This window comes from Syzygium oleosum, unplaced genomic scaffold, assembly GCF_021117445.2.
Source record: "Syzygium oleosum isolate NSW1041296 unplaced genomic scaffold, Sole_v2.1 Sole_v2.05, whole genome shotgun sequence".
Classification (NCBI taxonomy): Eukaryota; Viridiplantae; Streptophyta; class Magnoliopsida; order Myrtales; family Myrtaceae; genus Syzygium; species Syzygium oleosum.
Window position 1 is genome coordinate 14893212 of NW_026607489.1, and position 19884 is coordinate 14913095.

Consider the following 19884-nt stretch of genomic DNA (forward strand, 5'->3'; position numbering starts at 1 on the left):
AAAAGAGGGAGAGTAAATCAGTCCACCAATGCCACATCGGTTCTACAAAAGAAAGTTCAATAAAAAAATTTCAATTTAAAGCATTTAATGTTGCAAAATTTATATCAATTGATTTTGCTTCTCTAATTTGTACGTATTCTTTTTGATTATTTTTTTCTTCGATTATTTCTCTTTGATATTGAGTAAAGGTTTTCATGGATTTAAAAATGACATATTTCAATTTATTATATGGGAATGGTGGTTTTCATTTAGCAATCACAATGGTCAATGATGTGAGGTCCATCGCATTAATGGCTAGATCCATGCAGCTTCCAGGGATCATTCGGATGATTCTCAAAAGGGTTTCAGTAAGGAAACACAGCTCCATCTGGCTAGAAGAAGGTTTGTCACTGCACTTGGGAGGTTGGCTAACCCGCGTTTTACTCTGGTAATTACTTTGCTGATTTACTCTTCATCCTTTATAAAGTGGCAATCCCTTATTTGCTAATCAATTTAAGCTTGTTTCTATAGAATGGTCGTGTTGGTCCAGGAAAGAATCAAATGGAGGAAGATTCATAGGGTGTTCCTGCTGTTGTTGCTCCTCCTTGTTGTACTACCGTCTCACTTATATCTTGTTTTTCTTGCTTTTCTGTAATCCTATTAAAAAAGAAAAACGCCAAATGTCCCTATTCAATCTATAACGTGTGAATTTATTTGCATGTTGTCGATGAGGCTTTTTATAAAATTCTTTGTCAAACATCACAGAGTCATAATCATAATGAAGAAGTGCATATCGCGAGTGTAACTGTCTCTGACACCTTCAAAATGGCGCTTGTGTCGATGTTTTCCTTAGACAAATTACCAAACCAATCAAAATAAAAAAAAATGCATGAAGCCTTGTGGAGTGGAACCACCACCACCTGGAGAGGAACCACCACCTAGGGGCTAATTTGGAATTGATAACTATAGTAGCTAATTAACATGTAAGAAGTCTATGCAAAATCATATGTCGAACCTATTCGGAGAGGAAATGTACTATCACAAACGAAATCTTCCTATATTGTAATGTTAGACGATGGTATCGATAGCATTCATGACTTGTTAGAGTTTTTGTTTGGATCCCTTTCAAAGAAAGAAGATAATGCCAATGCAATTTAGGACCTTAATTTCCAGATTTAGTTTTTAGAAAACAAGCAGCCGATTTAATATATGATGAGACGAATAGCTATAGGAAATAAAAGGTAGATTACTAGTAAGATCCTTAAGTACTTAAAGGCCGGGATGATTTCGTTGTTTTTATTTTTACTTAAGAACACAACTTTTATTGTTCCATAATTCAAGAGTGGAGATATATCTGCAATACTTCGAAAGCACCTAAAACCCCTTGAGACTCAAAAGAGCAAGAACCCCTTCATACTTTCTAATATTGTAGGACGATGCTTGTGACTATTGTTCTTGTCTGTCTCCTCTTGAACTGCCTCCTAAGACATAGGAGTAGTAATATTTCATGCAACATAAATCTTTAAATCCAGCAAGAAAGATGACAACCTATTTACGACGAATTGCATTCAAATTATTAAGAGAAGAACAAAGACAAAGATGACACGTCCGACGAGAACATTATCAGTTAAGGAAAATTTACTCCGAAGATACTCCAATGTTTACGCTTGATTTTTTTTTTTAGGCATATTGTTGGAGCTGCAAGAACCAGATTGAACTCATGAGCAGTGTTCTTAAAGTCCAAAACTTTTGTTTACTAGTTGAAGTTGAGAAAATGGAATTTACTGCATTATGTAAAGAGTTCGTAAATTATCCATTTTTAAACGGATAAGAATGGTTGTTCCAAGAAATATAACGATACTGTTTGCTAGCTATTACATGGGAAATGCTCGCAATTGCTCGCTTGAACCCACGCTGACGGAGCATATGCCAATCACAATCGTCAAACAATGTGGAGTCCATAAATGGACTTAATTACATAATTAGTTTAAAAGTGGGCTTACCCCGAGATATTTTTTAAATTGGTCGAGTTCAAATACATTCAGATGAGCAATCTCTTCAAGAATGAGATTAGAGCGTGCAGCAAAAGTAGGAGTGCATATATTTTATTGGGAAGTTTTGATTCCGTATAATAAAAAAAATTGTGTACATCATTTGGGGCGAGCTTCACCAGAGGCCAGCGAGGCCCTCTCCAACCGGCCAGAGGGAAGATGGGTAGAAACAAAAAAGAAAAAGAAAGAAAAAAAGGAAGAAAAAAATAAAATTTAATAAAAAATTCGAAAAAATATATATTAAAATATTTAAAATAATTGCCACGTCAATGTTGGCCGGACGGCCGAACGGCCGGCGTCCACGTCAGCGTTGGCCAGCCAAAATTGGCCAAATGGACTGAATTGGTACAAATGCAAAAAGTTTATGACTAACTTAGCAAATTGAAAGATTTAAGACTAAATTGGCAAAATTGCAATAGGTTTATGACTTTTTGGACAATTTTCCCCTATGCAAATAGAACTCAATCGAACTTTTTCTCGAACCGGAACACTTAGAGATTAACCAATGAGAAAATTAAAGAGAAGAGATTCTTTGCCTAATGCTTCTCTCTATAACAGAGAATAGTTGATTTCAAATTATAGAGATTGAAAGGAGATGATCTGAAAACACATGTTCTTTCATACATGTCTATTAAAGACAAAGAAAATTCCTACAAAAATTGATCTGAAGAGACATGTTGAGCTATTAACTCATAATTACAATAATTCATGTATATTAAAGAAAAAGAAAACTGCTACAGAAAATGATCTGAAGAGACATGTTGAGCCATTAATTCATAATTACAATAGTAAGAACGAGATTGAGCTCGTATCAATATGCAGTTGCCTCAACTTTTATTTACTAGTCGGTGGACTTTTTTTACCCCGCTCATGAAGTTAATCTGCATTATTAAAAAAGTTCGACGAAATTCTTTAATTTCGACATATACCAAACCACACCATTTGCAATTTATTACACGGGAATGGATCGGATTGAGCAGTTACAATCACAATGGTCAACTGATGCAAGGCCCATCCATTGCATTAATGGCGGAGATCCATGCAGCCTATAGGGGATCGGATTCGGATGAGATTACGCCTTGAGAAAGGGTTTACAGCACAAATGGAGAAGCACGCAGCTCCACCTGGGGGGAGGGGCCAAAAAAGTCCTAAACCTTTTGCATTAGTGTCAATTTAGTCCTAAACTTTTTTTTGTGCCAATTCAGTCCTAAACCTTTTGCATTGGTGCCAATTTAGTCATAAACCTTTTAAATTGGTGCCAATTCAGTCCTAAACCTTTTGTTTTTGTGCCAATTTAGTCCTTCCGGTCAATTTTGACCGGAATTTGCCGACGTGGACACCTGTCGGTCGCCGGCCGGTCACCGGCGCCGACGTGGCGCTGACGTGGACAACTTTAATAATATTTTAATATTTTTTTGAATTTTTATTTTTTTTCCTTTTTTTTCTTTTTTTTCCACTTTTTTTTGGGCCCTCCTCCTTCCTCTGGCCGGTTGCCGGTCCGGCGACCGGCGAGCTCGACCTCGCCGGCCACTGGCGAGGGCGACGGCCTCGCCCGGCGAGGGCTAGCCTCGCCTTGGTAGGGCGAGGCTCGACCTCGCCAGATCCGGCGAGGTCGCACCTCGCCTAGCGACCTCGCCAGATCCGGCAAGGTCGGGCCTCGCCCGACCATGGAGAGGCTCGCCCTCGCCGCGGCCTCCGGCGAGGGCTCGATCCTCGCCTTGGTCGGACGAGGCTCAACCTCACCAGATCCGGCGAGGTCGGGCCTCGCCCGACCATGGCGAGGCTCGAGCCCTCGCCGGAGACCGCGGCGAGGCGCGACCTCACCGGATCTGGGGAGGTCGAGCCTCGCCCGACCAAGGCGAGCCACGCCCTCGGCAGGCGGAGCCGCCGCCCTCGGCGAGGCCGCCAGCCCTCGCCGATGGTGCGGCGAGGTCGAGCTCGCCGGACAGTCGGTCATGCCGGACCGGCGACCGGCCGGCAGGAAGGAGGGGGGACCCAAAAAAACAAGTGGAAAAAAAAAAAGAAAAAAAGGAAAAAAAATAAAAATTCAAAAAATATTAAAATATTATTAAAGTTGTCCACGTCGGCGCCAGTGACCGGCCGGCAGGCGTCCATGTCGTCAAATTCCCTATCAAAATTGATCGGAAGGACTAAATTGGCACAAAAACAAAAGGTTTAGGACTGAATTGGCACCAATTTAAAAGGTTTAGGACTTAATTGGCACCAAAAAAAGGTTTAGGACTAAATTGGCATCAATATAAAACGTTTAGGACTGAATTGGCATCAAAAAAAGATTTATGACCAAATTAGCACTAATGCAAAAGATTTATGATTTTTTGGCACTTTTCCCGACATTTGGGAAGTTGACTAAACCAGAAGTTTACTCTGGTAATTAACTTTCTACTAAACCCCCCGTCGCCTCACTCTCACTCCTTTATAAAGATGGCAACCAATTCCAACCAGAGTTTGTTATCATAATTAAGACATCGTTCGGTGTTGATTCAGGAAGGAGAAGCAAAAATGGAGAGGAGATGCGTGGGGCTGTTCCTGGTGTTGTTCGTCGTCCTTGCTTCTCGTAAGAACCCACTCACAATCATCACTCTCCTGATTTTCATCTTGTGTGTTTCTTGCTTTTCCTTGAGTAATCTTTCCTCAAGAAGAAATACCCACATCCCTATTCAATCCCATCAACGTAAGAATTTGTTTGCGGCAAGTTGTGCGATGGAGGGTACCTTTTGTTTCTGAAAATTCTTTTGCCAAACTATACACAAAGTCAATCATCGTGGATGAAGAAGTGACATTATTCGCAAGTGTGACATCTTTGACACCTATTAAAAAATGGCGCTTGTGTCATATGTTTTCCTACAGACAAATTACCTAATAAAAGTCTTATCAAAATTGGCGTTAGTCTCACGTGTTTTACTACGGACAGATTATCTAACAAAAGTCTTCATAAGTACTTTTATATTTTTTTCTTTCTGTGAAATTGGAATATACTTACACATTCAATAATAGACCAAGAGAAAGAAGTATTAAATAGGTAGCTAAAAGTCACAACCACAACGTGAGACTATTTTTTGGATATTTATTATTCTAAAATGTATATGATTATCTTCTTGCGAATCTCCTAATACTAGCACGATCGGTCTTTCTTCAATTGGACTGAAGATGCGAACTTAATCTAGTATGCGAAAGCTGAATAGGGACACCAAATAACGATTGAAATAAAAAAAAGAGACGAGAGTAGATCAGTCCATCAATGCCATGTCAGTTCTACAAAAGAAAGTTGAATAAAACAATTTTAATTTGAAAGCGGGCATGAGTGAGGGTTTTCTTTTAGCCCGAGACAGTAAGATTGAGCTGTCAAACCTTCTCTTATGAGCTCAATCCAAGTCCATTCAAGCCCGGCCGTTGACGGCGTTGGACCTAGGAAGCCAGTGGCGGTCCCGTCCCGCTCTGCATCGGGTCTAACTTGAACACTCTTGCATGTATGTGTGGGGTCTCGTAAGGATATTTGTGCAGAGGAGGCTGTGGGGGAAGGTGAAGGACGGATGTGCGAGTCACAGAGCCAAAAATTCAAAGGAATATGCATGAGCAGCCACAATTGTGGCCTGGCCTGCCACGACGAGGGCTTCGAAGGCGGCAAGTGCAAAGGCTTCCGGCACAGCTGCTTTTGCACCAAGCCTTGTGGAGAGGAACCATCACCACCTGGAGAGGAACCACCATATGGAGCGCAACCACCATATGGAGAGCAACCACCACCACTTAGAAAGCGACCACTACCTGGTGGGGCAGCCCAGGTTAATTAGGAATCGATAACTGCAGTAGTTAATTATCACGTAATAAGTCTATGTAAAATCATATGTCGAACCTATCCAGAGAGAAAATGTGCTATCGCAAACAATATCTCCATATATTGAAATGTTAGACGATGGTATCGGTAGTATCGATGACTTGTTGGAGTTTTTGTTTGGATCCCTTTCAAAGAACGAAGATGATGCCAATGCAATTTAGGACCTTAATTTCCAGATTTAGCTTTTAGATAACAAGCAGCCGAATTAATATATGGAGAGATGAATAGCTATAGGGAATAAAAGGTAGATTACTAGTAAGATCCTTAAGCACTTAAAGGCTGGGATGATTTCATTGGTTTTTAGTTTTACTTAGGAGCGCAACTTTTATCGTTCCATAATTCAAGAGTTGAGATGTATCCGCAATACTTCCAAACCACTTAAAACCCTCTTGAGACTCAAAAGGGCAAGAACACCTCCGTACTTTTGAGAATGTACAACAATCCTCGTCCTCGAATTTTCAAGGAATTGTTCACGCGTGTCTGTCTCCTCTTAAAATGACTCCTAAGATAGAGGAGTAGTAATATTTTATGGGGATACTTATCAAAAAAGTCCTCAATCATTGTATGAATACCAATTCAGTTCTAAACATTTTAATTTGACGAATTTAAGCCTAGAACCTTTTGACAGTTTGTCAATATAATTTTTCCGACTAATTTTAGCCGAAAACCGCTGACATGGGCATCGGCCATTTTAGGTGACATAATCGATGCTAACATGAATAATTTTTATAATTTATAAATATATTTTTCTGAATCATTCTCTTTTATTTCTTTTCTTTTCTTTTCTTTCTTTCTTTTTTTTTTTTTACTGTGGTTGCCGACCACATCGAGAGCATCGTGTCCGCCGGAAGGCGGCCCGGACTAATTAGGAGCCAATGACGGGGATTAGCTAATTGTCATGTAATAAGTCTACATAAAATCATATGTCAAGAACATCCGGAGAGAATATGGGCCTGTCGCGGACGATACCTCAACTTATGGAAATATTGGCAATGGTATTGGTAGCATCCTTGGCTTGGGTGACCCTCTTCTTTACCGTCACACGGGTTTGAGTTTTGGTTTGGATCCCTTGCACTGAATGAAGATACTGCCGACACAATTAAATACATTTACGTGCAGATTTAGTACATCGAGAACAAGCATCTGGAATAAACACATGGTAAGTCTAATAGCTATATACGATGAAACGTAGTTACTAGTAAGACCTTATACTTAGGCCGGGATGATTAAGTGCGTACATAACATAACATTTAAGTCATCATCATTGCCTACGTTGTCAAACGTAAATAAAAACTTCTCATAAATTCATAATGGGTCAATCTCTCCCCCCAAGTCAAGTCCACATCCGTCCAATACTGGACCACCGCATTAACCGGTGAAATTTTATCCAACCCACCAGTGTACTGAAACCAGGACAAACGAATGCCACCAAAATAGGACAAATTCCCAATCAGGTCGCCCAACGTATCGGAAAAATTACAATTTCTTTGCCGCGATCCACGCATGAATACTAATCTTGATCACCCCGATTAACTTTTATTATCTGCAAATACTGTATTAATCTCTATTGGTTTTTCGCCGCGACACACATATGAACATACTTCCTGGTAAGCTGTATTCGGAGCGATAAATTTCCCCTAACGATCTGCAACTCTCTATCGCTGCGAGCCCGATCGGCCCCTTCTCAGATAAGGGCAATCGAGTTTATCGATCAAACGACCAAAATTAATTCCTATTCAATGTTCAAAGGAAGGTTTAGCCCGGAAAAATATATATATGCTGAAAAAATAAGAAAGGAAAACGACTCATTGTACAATTCAAGCGTCGAGATACATCAACAATGCTTCAGAAGCACCTTCCGATGTTGAATATACAATACAATTATACCCTTCAATCATCATCATGGGTTTGTCTTCCCCTTCCCGGAAACCTCTTCCAAGTTGCTTTGCTTGCAGACAGTCTCGCCACGATTGACTTGGATTTGATGTCAGCTTCTTCCTTTCTGCCTGGACCTTCCTCGTCCTCCTTCACTTTTGTCTTCCCATGGCCTCTCTTTCTTCGAAATCCCCCACTCCCACAACCCAGTTCATATATCCGTCCCTCCCACCCTCTGGCGTACCCATCTCACCTCTCCTCCCCCACCGCCTACTACAATCTCTCAGGCCCTCCCCGCTTCCTTCGCGGTTCTTGGATCTTCGCCGATGGGGTCGCGCGGCCCGGCCTCGGCCCCGAGCTTCCACGACTTCTTGCCGGCCATGGCCGAGAAGCTCGGCGGGGACGGCCTGATCGGCGAACTGTGCAAAGGGTTCCGCCTCTTGATGGACGGGGACAAGGGGGTCATCACGTTCGACTCTCTCAAGAGGAACTCTGCTCTCCTGGGGCTGCACGGCCTGGGGGACGACGATCTGCGGTCCATGATGAGGGAGGGCGACTTCGACGGGGACGGGGCGCTGAACCAGATGGAGTTTTGCGTTCTGATGTTCAGGCTGAGCCCTGAGCTCATGGAGGACGCGGACTCGTTCTTGGAAGATGCTCTTAAACAAAGAACTCAAGGCCTTTAGATGATGATGAGGATGATCTCTATCTCTCTTCTTCTTCTTCTTCTTCTTTTCTTTTTTCCTTTTTTGAGGATAAGACCCGAAGGGCTGAACATGGCTGCCCGGGGTGGGCTTTTACAATTAAACCTGCAGAGCTTGTACCTTTGCATCAATGGTGGATTCTCACTCTCTCTCTTTCTTTCTCAAATAATTTTTATAGCTTTGATCTTTGTTCGAAGGCGCCACAAAATATTTTTGAGCAAATCAAAACGTGAAACGTGTACTCCGACATTCGTATCAGCAATTTAATAGTCCATGTTAGGAAAATCGACCGGCAAAAGAACAGGTAACGGAATGAGTAACACGGGACAATTTAAAAATATAGGTACCGTTTTGAAAATTAAAATTGTGAACACGAGGATTCAAGTCCTATGCAAAGAGTACTTAGGCCCAGATTGTTTTGCGAAAATCATTTTTCTCATTTTTTCAGCATTTGGATCCCTTAGAAAATGAGTCTTTCCTAATCAACAGAAAAAGTTTTCCTATAAAATAATTTTCTCTTTAAAAATCGAAAAATCATTTTTCAAATATAGTTAGATATCTACGCTTGAACTGAAAACTCTACGCTTTGACATGAGAACACAAAACGCTCATTCCCGGGTCCTTGGCAGTAGGGTCAAGACTAGAGGCAAAGCCAGGTCCCTAGCACCCTGGACCTGGTCTAGTGAGGACGGGCTCGAGACCTCCGTACCTCGGCCCGAGTCCATATAAGTCATGCCCATGACCCTGGTCGCCCTGCCCAAGACTATTGAGGTTGGGTCTGGGACACTAGTACCCGTGCCTAGGACACCGGGCCCAATAACATCGAGGCCGAGCCTCGAACACCAATATCGAAGTCTCAAACCCAGCCTCGATTAACCCAAGCCCGAGCGCCGAGGTCTGAAGCCCAGCCTCAATGTTACTAGGGCTCGCATCCCGGACACGAGCACTCATGACCCGAACCCAGCTACCATAAACTCTGCACATAGGCACGAAAATCCCAACGCTCGTTCCCAGGCCCACCCAATCCCAAGTCCATTAAGGTCGGGCCCGAGACCCCGATGCCTCAACCCGAGTCCATCCAGGTCATGCCCGAGACCTTGGCCGTCACACCCAAGACCATCAAGGTTGAGCTTGGGACACCGGTGCTTGTGGCAGGAATGTTGGCCTGGTAACATTGAGGCCGGGCCTCAGAGTCCCGACCCTACCTTGATTGACCCATTCCCCAACACCGGGTTTCAAGGCTCGACCTCGATGGACCCAGACCGGGGGGGGCGCCAGAGAGCCGAGCACGAGCACCGAGTTCATGGGCTCAATTTCATTGGACCCAAGACTATTGCCCATGCTTGTGCCCAGGAGTTGGGAATCCAAGCTTGAGACCCTAGTGCCTGTGATGGGTTCTTTACCAAACGACAGAAGAATATTTTCCAGTCCATTAAATATTGTTATTTTCTTGGAAAACGACTTTCCGGAAAACATGTCACATTTTTCATGAAACAAACGAAGCCTTAATATGTTCTTTTAAAGCTACTAATTACATGGATTTGAAAAAATAAAACGAGAAACATGAAATTGATAATTCAATTCACTAGCAAAGCAAATATCGAACGCAGTAATTCAATGGTTGATGGGTTACATTATTTTCGGAGAAATTTTTTAAAAAAAAATCCATAACCTATAGCACTTGTGTCAATTCAATCATAAATCTTTTAGTTTGGTCAATTTAGTCATTTCAGCCAATTTTGGCTGGAAATGATGTATATGCAAGCCATCCTACGTGGCACAATCAACACTAATATAGACAATATTTTCGATTTTTTAATAATTTTTCTGAATTTTCCTTTTTTCCATTTTCTTTTTTTATTTTCTCTTAATTCCCTTTGCTAGTCCACAGCCTCGGCAGTGGCCGACAAGGGCCACAACAATGTTAACTTAGTGAAGGTCCGCTGGGAACCCTTGTAGGCCTCAGTTAAAAATAAAAAGAAAAGCAAAAAAGCAGAAAAAAGGAAAAGAAAACGAAAAAATCAAAAAAATTATTTAAAAATTATAAAAACTATCTATGTCAGTGCCGGCCATGTCACGTAGGACGGTAGGATTATACGTCAACGATTTCCAGCCAAAATTTGCTAGATAAACGATATTGGCAAATTGTTAAAAAGTTTATAACTAAATTGGCCAAATTAAATGATTTAAAACTGAATTAACACAAGTGCAGCCATTATCTTCTATAAGATCACAACTCATATGTTCGAGTCATGCTGTGAACGAACCTCTGAGCAGCTTGTGACTTAGGTTTGCCGCCTCATGTTGGGAGAGTTCCCAACTTCTGGCACACTTATAGAGCTGCAATAACAGGCTCATACACCTCCATATGGATGAGTACTAATGGCTCATAAACTAAAACTTGCACAAAACAGGTGAGAACTTATGATAACGCTTATGATAAAGCCCAGAGGAATAGCTATGTTGGACGTCTCTCCTCGCCCTTTTTCACCAATTAAAAAAGATAATTCATTTGCTTCGCCAAAATAAAAAATGAAAAACCAACTATTTTAAAAGCATTGGATTCTTAAAATCCTTTTGCTTTGAGATTTGGAATTTGACAATTATTCCGAAACATTTTGATCCAAAGTCTACTCCAAAGTCAAAAGCAATCACTCGCCTATTCTCATGCAAGGGGTTTCAAGAGTCCATGATTGCATTCCTAGACTTTATCGGGCTCATCATGAGGATCCAAAGATTCCAGGTCCTCCGCAAAACATACTCGGTTGCGGCCGAAGGAGGTAATTGCTTGGAGTTGGAGCAGAAGAAACCAAATGGAAATGGAGGACGACCCAAGTCCTTCCGCGAAACAAACCACGCTCGGTTTTGGTCTTCTAAAGGTGACGTTATTGCTGGCAAAAAGAGAAGGAAGCCACCAATAATGAAGCCAAAAGGGGAGAGAGAGGGAGGGAGAGTCTTCGTTGTCGTCAAAAAGGACAAGGAGAAGCTTCTGACGTCTATCGTTATCTTTGTAAGGAACCAGGCGCAAGCATGTTAAAAAACTATAAAGTACTTCTCCGACAACCAACCCCTCGAAACACGTATCCTGAGAAATTATTGCCTGGCTGCTCAAATTTTAATGAACTTCATCTACCATCTTGATGTTGGTACTATGCATATGAAAAGATGAAAGAAAATTTTTCTTTTTAATTAAAAATTTAGATGTGCGAATATCGATACGTTAAAATAAGAATAAATAGAAGCTTCTAAGGTCCATCATCATCTTTGTAAGGAAACGGGAGCAAACATGTTAAAAAAAAGACTAAAAGAGTACTTTTCCCACAACGACCCATTCGAAACACACGTACCCTAAGTAATTATTGCCTGGCTGTTCAATTTTTAATGAACTTTCCATCTACCATCTGGGTGTGGATACTCTCTGCCCATAAACGTGGGTTCCTCATTGAACCGGGGTCCCATGGGTTCCTGTCCCGGGATCTGGTGTTCAGACCTCTCTGGTCCACACGGACACATATAGGATGCAACTTTGGCCTCGTGGTGTGGACTTGGCTTTGATCTTGACCGGCTCCACGAAATTGGATGTCAATTCATTGCAACAGAATGATACGGAAAGCGCCGACCATTATAATTGCCTTTTGACAGCTGACACCGTCTTGCATGCAATCGCCCTGTCGATGTTCATACCTTATCGTCAAAAACTTCTGGATTGATCCCGGAGACCCGAATAGATAACTAAAGGCAGTTGCATGCAAAAAGGGTAGGAAATTCTTGTCAAAAGAAAGCTTACCAGCAGTTTCCTGCTCATCGTGTACAAACAAGACGGCGCGTATATATGGCGCGAGTTTCGCCGTAATTTCAAACTCGTGGAGCGAAAATATGTGCGCTGTGCATGCATGTCCTGTATATTGCTAAGCTTAACAGTCACTTATTGATCTCTTCGTTCCCAATCTTCTTGACTCATTTCTCATTTGGACACAAAGGCATCAAGGGTTGACACCGAGTCAACTTTGGGAACAAAGGACCAGACAGTTGATTTCATGACTGAATAGTTGGTCTTGTGGGACTCTGCTGGTACAAAATTCAAGGTGCTTTTTTGTGGGCAAAAGATGCAAACCGAGGAAGGCCCATGAAGAATTTGAAGATGCACTTTCTTTTTCGTCGCATTACGTGATGCCAGCAAAACCCAAATCTGATGCAACTTCTGAGGTGGTCCCACTTGCAGTCCCACTTTCGATTTGAACTTTCCCTCCCCAGCAGGCACCAGGATCAATCATACGGTTGCAATAAAGAGGTGGTTGGGATTAGTTAATACACAGCGCAAAAGTTTTCCAGGTCTCAATGTGAAATGCTTTTATGCCAATCCTTTTCAATGAATCAACTTTCGATGTTTTTTTTAACATGAATGGGTTTTCATTCCCACAGATCCAGACATTCAGTTAGTGTCAATCCAAGTTCCCGTTGTCATCCACGTTCTACTACAAGTCAATTTTGGTTCTATTCTCTCTGAAAAAAGTTTGCTTTGGCTTATTATTATATGGCTCGTGGCGAGACCTTTCTCTTGGATTAGGTATTGGGCCATTTTCGTGTGTAATTAGCTGGTCTTATTAGGTCTTCAGCTTGGGTGCATAATCTCATAAATAAATACCTCAATACAGACAAGAGAATTGATCAATGGATGCTCTTTATCTCTTCCTATTTTTCAGCATCATTACCCTTCGTCACCTCCCAGGTTTCTGCACTGCAGCGGACACAATCGCTCCATCTGAGTCACTCAGTGATGTTAATGGAAGCACCTTATCTTCCCAAGATGGGACCTTTGAACTGGGCTTCTTCAGCCCAGGAAATTCCCAGAAACGTTTCTTGGGAATCTGGTACAAGAACATCCCAGCAAGAACTGTTGTCTGGGTTGCCAATAGGCTCAATCCGATCAATGACTCGTCCGGGGTTCTGATGATTGATGACTTAGGAAAGCTTGTCATCCTCAGCAGCAACAGCACCGTTGTTTGGTCTGCAAACTCAACTGGGACTGCACAAGATCCAGTGGTGCAGCTTCTTGATAATGGAAACCTTGTCCTGAGAGATGGGAATGATGGGGATCCAGGCACAGCTTACTTGTGGCAGAGCTTTGACTATCCCACAGACACGGTCATAGCCGAAATGAAGATCGGATGGGACTTAAGAAGGGGTCTCGATCGCCGGTTAACAGCATGGAAGAGTGCGGATGACCCTTCTCCAGGCGATTTCTCGTGGGGATTGGTGCTCCACAATTACCCTGAAGCAGTTGCCTGGAAGGGAAATCAGGAATATTTCCGGAGTGGCCCGTGGAATGGCCTGAGGTACAGCGGCGCGCCGGAGCAGAGGGCCAATCCCCTTTTCTCATTCAACTTTGTTAACAATGAGGATGAAGTTTACTTCATTTTTCACCTTAAGAACAAATCTGTCCTCTCCAGGACTATTCTTAACCAATCAAATTATGCGTGGGAGCGGTATACTTGGAGCGAAGCCACTCAGGCGTGGAAGCTCTACACGACGGTTCCGAAAGACTACTGCGACAATTATGGACTTTGCGGTGCATTTAGCAACTGCGACGTGACTAATCTGCCCGTTTGTCAGTGTTTACCAGGGTTCAGCCCTAAGTCACCTGAGAAATGGAAGTCAATGGACTGGTCTGGGGGATGTAAGAGGAATCAGCCCCTTGAGTGTGGAGACAGAGATGCGTTTGTCAAATTTGGTCGATTGAAATTGCCGGACACCACATTCTCTTGGGTGAACAGGACTTTGGATCTGAAAGAATGCAGGGCTAAGTGCTTGCGCAACTGTTCTTGTATGGCCTACACGAATTCAGATATCACCGGGGCTGGCAGCGGCTGCGTCATGTGGTTTGGTGATCTTGTGGATATTAGGAACTTTGCGGACGGCGGGCAAGATCTCTACATCCGAATGCCCCGATCAGCACTAGGTAATTTGCTTACTTTCCGGGTTTTTGCTATTTTCTGTGAACCTGTTGACGTGGAACAATACTTCTGAAATCTAACTTGTTGCTTTCATTTGATTGACAATTTGCAGACTTGAAAAGCAGACAATGGTTGAAAATCGTGGTCATAGTCATAGCTGTGATAGTTGCAGCTTCAGTGTTGCTCTTAACCTGCTATATTATCGGCAGATGGAGGAAGAAACCCAAAGGTAAATTTGATGCCCCTGCACTTTCTAATGGCTCTTTCTAGTTTATCCTAATCAAAAGAGATTTGGTTGATTGCATAATTGGCTTAGACCAGACATCCTTGCAAATTTGTCACTCCACCAAACTCCATAAGTAAATTAACTCTCATTCAACTATGATATGTGCAGTAGTTACAACAACGAATCTTATCTTTCCACGAATAATTTACTTGGTGGGATTTCAGCTCTTTCGAATTGCCTCAGCTATTATGTTGCTGTGATGCTAGGTGATGCTAGGTAGTAGAAAGCTTATGAATTTAGAGGGACATCTCAATTCTAACCTATATCTTAATCTCCAGCATGATATTGAATGAGAAAGCTAATGGATTTAGAAACGCTGCGAAATAAAATTCACACTAGATGTGGCATTCGAGATAGATAAATATGCATGCTGTTGAATTCACCTACTATTTTTGTCCTGCAAAATATAATCTAAGGTCTTGCTCAGAGTATATTTCAATATTGTGATTACCCGCCAACCCTCACTTTCAATCACCGCAGAGGCAAAAATAGACGAAGGAGAAAAGGAACCCAAAGATGAAAGCTCCAAGGACTTAGAGTTATCATCATTTGACCTGGCCACAATTTCGGATGCAACTGACAATTTTTCATTAAACAATAAGCTCGGAGAAGGAGGGTTTGGACCCGTATATAAGGTACATTATTTAATGTACTAATTCCAGGACTGTAGAAGCAGAGTAGAGATTTCCCTAGAGTTCAGATTGCCATAAAAAGATGTCACTCAATATTCAGGGTACGCTATCAGATGGACAGCAAATCGCAGTGAAGAGGCTTTCGACCTTCTCTCGACAAGGAACAAAGGAATTCAAGAACGAAGTGATACTGATCGCGAAACTTCAGCACCGCAATCTTGTAAAACTTCTGGGCTGTTGCATTGAAGGAGAGGAGAAATTGCTGATCTACGAATTCATGCCTAACGGAAGCTTGGACGCCTTCATTTTCGGTCTGACCATTTCTTTTCTTTTTTTTGAACCATTCTATAGCTTTCAAGTTTAGTCAAAATAAATTATGATCTATGTATGCAATTGACCTGTAAGCAAACTTGCAGATGGCACAAGAGGTAAACTACTGGACTGGCAAAATAGATTCAACATTATTTGCGGGATCGCTCGGGGCCTTCTCTATCTTCATCAAGATTCAAGATTAAGGATAATACACAGAGATCTAAAAGCAAGCAATGTCCTGCTTGATAACGAAATGAACCCGAAAATCTCCGACTTTGGCTTGGCCAGGACTTTCGGAGGAGATCAGAGTGAAGGGAATACAAACAGAGTGGTTGGAACTTAGTAAGCATCCGCCCCGATTACTTTTGACGAGTTTGAATTGAGGCATAAGTCCCTGATTGAAATGATGCTTTGCAGTGGCTACATGGCACCAGAATATGCCATTGACGGGCTATTTTCGGTGAAGTCCGATGTCTTTAGTTTCGGAATACTAATCTTGGAAATCATCAGTGGAAAGAGAAACCGGGGTCTATTTCATTCAAACCAGAATCTCATTGGACACGTAAGTTTCAATTCAAGCACGAATTTCATATGGTGTTTGATCCGTACTTCTGTGTGTGCATTCCACGGTGGTCTCATCCATTTCAAATTGTGATCAACGGAGTTTTGTTAGGATCAGCAATAAGCGTGACAATAATCTCTTGAATTTGATGATGTAATTGCAATGGTTCAGGCCTGGAGATTATATTCAGAAGGGAGGCCTCTAGATCTCATTGATCCGTCCGTAGACGGATCGTGCATCCTATCAGAAGTGCTGCGATGCATCCACCTGAGTTTCCTTTGTTTACAACATCATCCTGAGGACAGACCGAGCATGGCATCCGCGGTCGTGATGCTGGGAAGCGAAAGCGCTCTGCCTCCACCCAAACAGCCGGGCTTCCTGATAGACAAAAACCCTTTTCAAGGAGACTCTTCGTCAAGCAAGCACGAGATAAACTCGGTCAATGAAATCACCATCACACTGGTGGAAGCCAGATAGAAGAATACTAACCAGTGAATTCTGCAATTGTTCATTGTTAGGACGCTGACGAAACTAACCTTTTTGAGCAACTAAGTTGCTGAGAGATCAATTAGCATTTGAACTTAATTAGAAACCATACAATCTGTAACAGTTTGTCCTAGAGAATTTGCATTGATCAATGGTGACGAATGACTTTTAAATTTTTTGCGGGCCACAATGATCAAATGTCCTCTTCCTAAAATCAATAAGATTTGATTATGTCGCCAAGGAGGATGACAAGAAGGTACTGTGGAGCTATGATTGTGAGTTCTCTCCAAGAAGATTTGGCTACACTACAAAAACTTATTCCTCTCCTTTTTGTCATGATGCTTGTGGAATCAATTAGAAGTGAAGTTGGGGCGAGCGAAGATCTGGTCAGGAAAATACTAATCTTTTCAAGCAAGCAAAACAAAAGCGATTGGAAATGATGAATTGGAATGATAGGATGCTGGACTCAGTGAAGCAAAAGCTTCTTTCAACTTCTCATGCATTTGTTTGGGTCTTGTTCAAGAAAATCTTGATGTGGGATGATGATGATTCTCTCTCCTGATTACGAATGACTTGATGAGAAAAAGAAAAGCAAACCTCTTAAGTTTGCTTTTCATCCCCTCTAAGTAAGTGATTATGGACATAGGAAAAGGCATGATCTTCCAAGAATCAAGGTTAATGGGATTATTGAAGACTTTGAGAAAACGTCAGATCTGAGATCCATCTTTAGATCTTGAATGGGCTTTATAATTGTTGGCTTGGTGTTAAGTGGAGAGGGAAAATTGGGAATAATTGCAAGAGTTGTGTCAAATCATGATTGAGGAAAGCTTAAAATATGGGACCTTCCTTGTCCTATTGCACCAATTTTCTAGTTTGTACCGTCAGAAGGAGACGTGGATGGTTGGATCTTTTGGACCCAGAAGAAAGTTATTTTATTATGGAGAATGGTACATTGATTTAGCCAAAAACTTTAGAAGTTTAGGTCAAATTTAAGACACCCTTTTTTTTTTCAACTCTTCGTAGGATCGGTTTGAATTTGGACAGAAACTGGAACACGGGATTGACAATACCAGCATTACAAGCGAACAAGAAAACTTAGTCCATACAGAGTATAATTTGATAAACTTGAAATGCCATCTGAGCATTGCATGGTTAAGGGTGCTCGATTCCAGAGTGGGCAGGTTTTGAACTTGAAAGTTTTTGAAATTGAAAACTGGTCGAGCTTCTTTTTTCGTTTCGTTTCGTTACATTTTATATGTAATGTGCATATGTCAAACATAAATACAACTCTTTTTACTTGAGGATATTTTCTGTTTTTTAAAAAAAATGTAAAAGAACTTATTAGGGTTTGGGATAAACCGATTGGTTCTAGATTCTATCTTGGAACTGGCCTTGCAGGTTTTAGGTTTTTGGGTAGAACCAACCAATTTAGAATATAGTTTTCCAAAACCAAACCGGTCAAGGCCAGTTCCTAGTTTTTAGAACCGGAAACTAGTTCAATCCCCTAAAGAACTGGCCAATAAGGTCAATTCCTAAATTAAACCAGCCCAGTTGCTCACCTCTATGAATGGCCTTCTCACAAATTGTCAAAGTTTTAAGCTAAGCAAAAGGTATAGCGCATGGGAACTACGGATAATATGTCGCTCATATTCAATACCTAAGACAATGAAATATGTTAGTTGGCAACGGACAAAATCATTGATTGATCTTGCGTGACAAGCTGACAACTGACAAAAAAAGTAGTGCCGACGGATAATCCACGAGCAGCCATTGTGGAATTTCATGTACAGTAATGTTAGGGGAGAAATTTAGTTCAATCATACTCTACCATTATGATAACCATTTAAATTTTAAATCGGTTAGCCGCAAAATGCCAAGTAGTAATTACGACTGATGATATAAAAAAAAAAGGCGTCATACATTCATGAAGACAATACTTGAAAAAAAATACTGTATGGTCTTTAGACCATATAGACTAAATGTGAGAAATTACCAAAAAAAGGCATTAATCTATTATACTTATGTCAATTCAGTCTTAAACATTTTAATTTCATCAATTTAGTCTTAAATCTTTTGGCAATTTGCCAATTGAGTCCTTCAGACTAATTTTGATCGGAGCGAGGGTCACCGACGACCCTCGCCAGCCGAGAAGGCCTCGCCCAAGGCCTTCGCAACCCTTGTTGGTCATAGGCGAGGGCCACCTTGCCGGCCACAAAGAAGAAAAGGCAAAGAAAAAAAATAAAAAATTACAAAAAATTAATAAAAATTATCCACGTCAGCGTTAGTTGTGCCACGCATGATGATTGGCGTCCACTTCAGCGGTTTTCGACCAAAATTGGCCAGAAGGGATCTGTTGGCAAATTGTCAAAATGTTTAATCCTAAATTGATCAAATTGAAAACTATATAACTAAATTGATACGAGTGCAATAGGTTCTGGACATTTATGGTGATTTCCCGATTAAATCCATATGGACCATCGATCATTCTGAGCTCACAATAAGACCAGCATAATTAGTGATTATCCAGATGATATTCGATTCGCACGACGCGTACATCATGCAACAACTTCTCGCCGTACCCTACAACGACGAATCGGGTTAGCCATTCGACGTCCTTTCGTCTTCAAATTTGTTGTCCTACTTTAGATGCCGAAACGAGGCCGTCATAGTCTATAGAAAGAACCATTTACATGACTAAACTTTCTCAATGAATCAAAAACCGATCCAAAATTGCTGACCACGTTTGTTGACCCTTGGGACACCAAATCCTAAAAGACTTCGACCTCGAAAAAAAACACACACAAAAAAAAAAAATTGCAAACAATTTCAAGAAATTCGGGCCGTTCGATCAGCATGCCGTCTGCAATGCGTCACCGAAAATCGATAAGGGCCCCTGATTTGGGCGTTTTGATGATTGACCACGCCCCCCCCTTTTTTTTGGCGTAACTCGCTCGAAGGAATCGGACGGTAGGCATGAGAGCATGAGGATTCCACGTGGATCCACGGCCCTCGCACGCCGTTGATTCGCCCTCTACCTACCCAAGAAACGCCAGCGCCCTGTCCACGTGTTCATACCGTCGTTGTCGATATTGGACGTATGGTTAGTGTTGACTAACCTTTGATTTTGAGTAAAGGTGGGCTCAAACTGGATATGTTAATCGTCGAAAGGTATCGGACTACGAATGGTAAA

The 19884-nt window shown here is 41.7% G+C and overlaps 2 protein-coding genes across 2 annotated transcripts; both read left to right on the forward strand.

Moving 5' to 3' along the window:
* Positions 1 to 7720: 7720 nt before the first annotated feature.
* Positions 7721 to 8653, forward strand: LOC115663892 (calcium-binding protein KRP1-like). Its single transcript, XM_030585869.2, has one exon. It carries the CDS (start codon positions 8085 to 8087, stop codon positions 8442 to 8444), a length of 360 nt encoding a protein of 119 aa, XP_030441729.2. The 5' UTR covers positions 7721 to 8084; the 3' UTR covers positions 8445 to 8653.
* A 3900-nt stretch (positions 8654 to 12553) lies between these two features.
* LOC115662785 (G-type lectin S-receptor-like serine/threonine-protein kinase At4g27290) lies at positions 12554 to 16867 on the forward strand. Its single transcript, XM_030584887.2, has 7 exons — positions 12554 to 14421; positions 14529 to 14645; positions 15183 to 15337; positions 15435 to 15645; positions 15751 to 15988; positions 16064 to 16208; positions 16380 to 16867. Exons 1-7 carry the CDS (start codon positions 13134 to 13136, stop codon positions 16683 to 16685), a joined length of 2460 nt encoding a protein of 819 aa, XP_030440747.2. The 5' UTR covers positions 12554 to 13133; the 3' UTR covers positions 16686 to 16867.
* The last annotated feature ends 3017 nt before the right edge of the window (positions 16868 to 19884 follow it).

Bases quoted from the DNA above. Each gene is read 5' to 3' on its own strand.
- LOC115663892 (XM_030585869.2), top strand. From the start codon at position 8,085: ATGGGGTCGCGCGGCCCGGCCTCGGCCCCGAGCTTCCACGACTTCTTG.
- LOC115662785 (XM_030584887.2), top strand. From the start codon at position 13,134: ATGGATGCTCTTTATCTCTTCCTATTTTTCAGCATCATTACCCTTCGT. The intron at 14,646-15,182 runs GTAAATTTGATG...CAATCACCGCAG, and splicing joins ATGGAGGAAGAAACCCAAAG to AGGCAAAAATAGACGAAGGA. The intron at 15,338-15,434 runs GTACATTATTTA...CTCAATATTCAG, and splicing joins GGTTTGGACCCGTATATAAG to GGTACGCTATCAGATGGACA.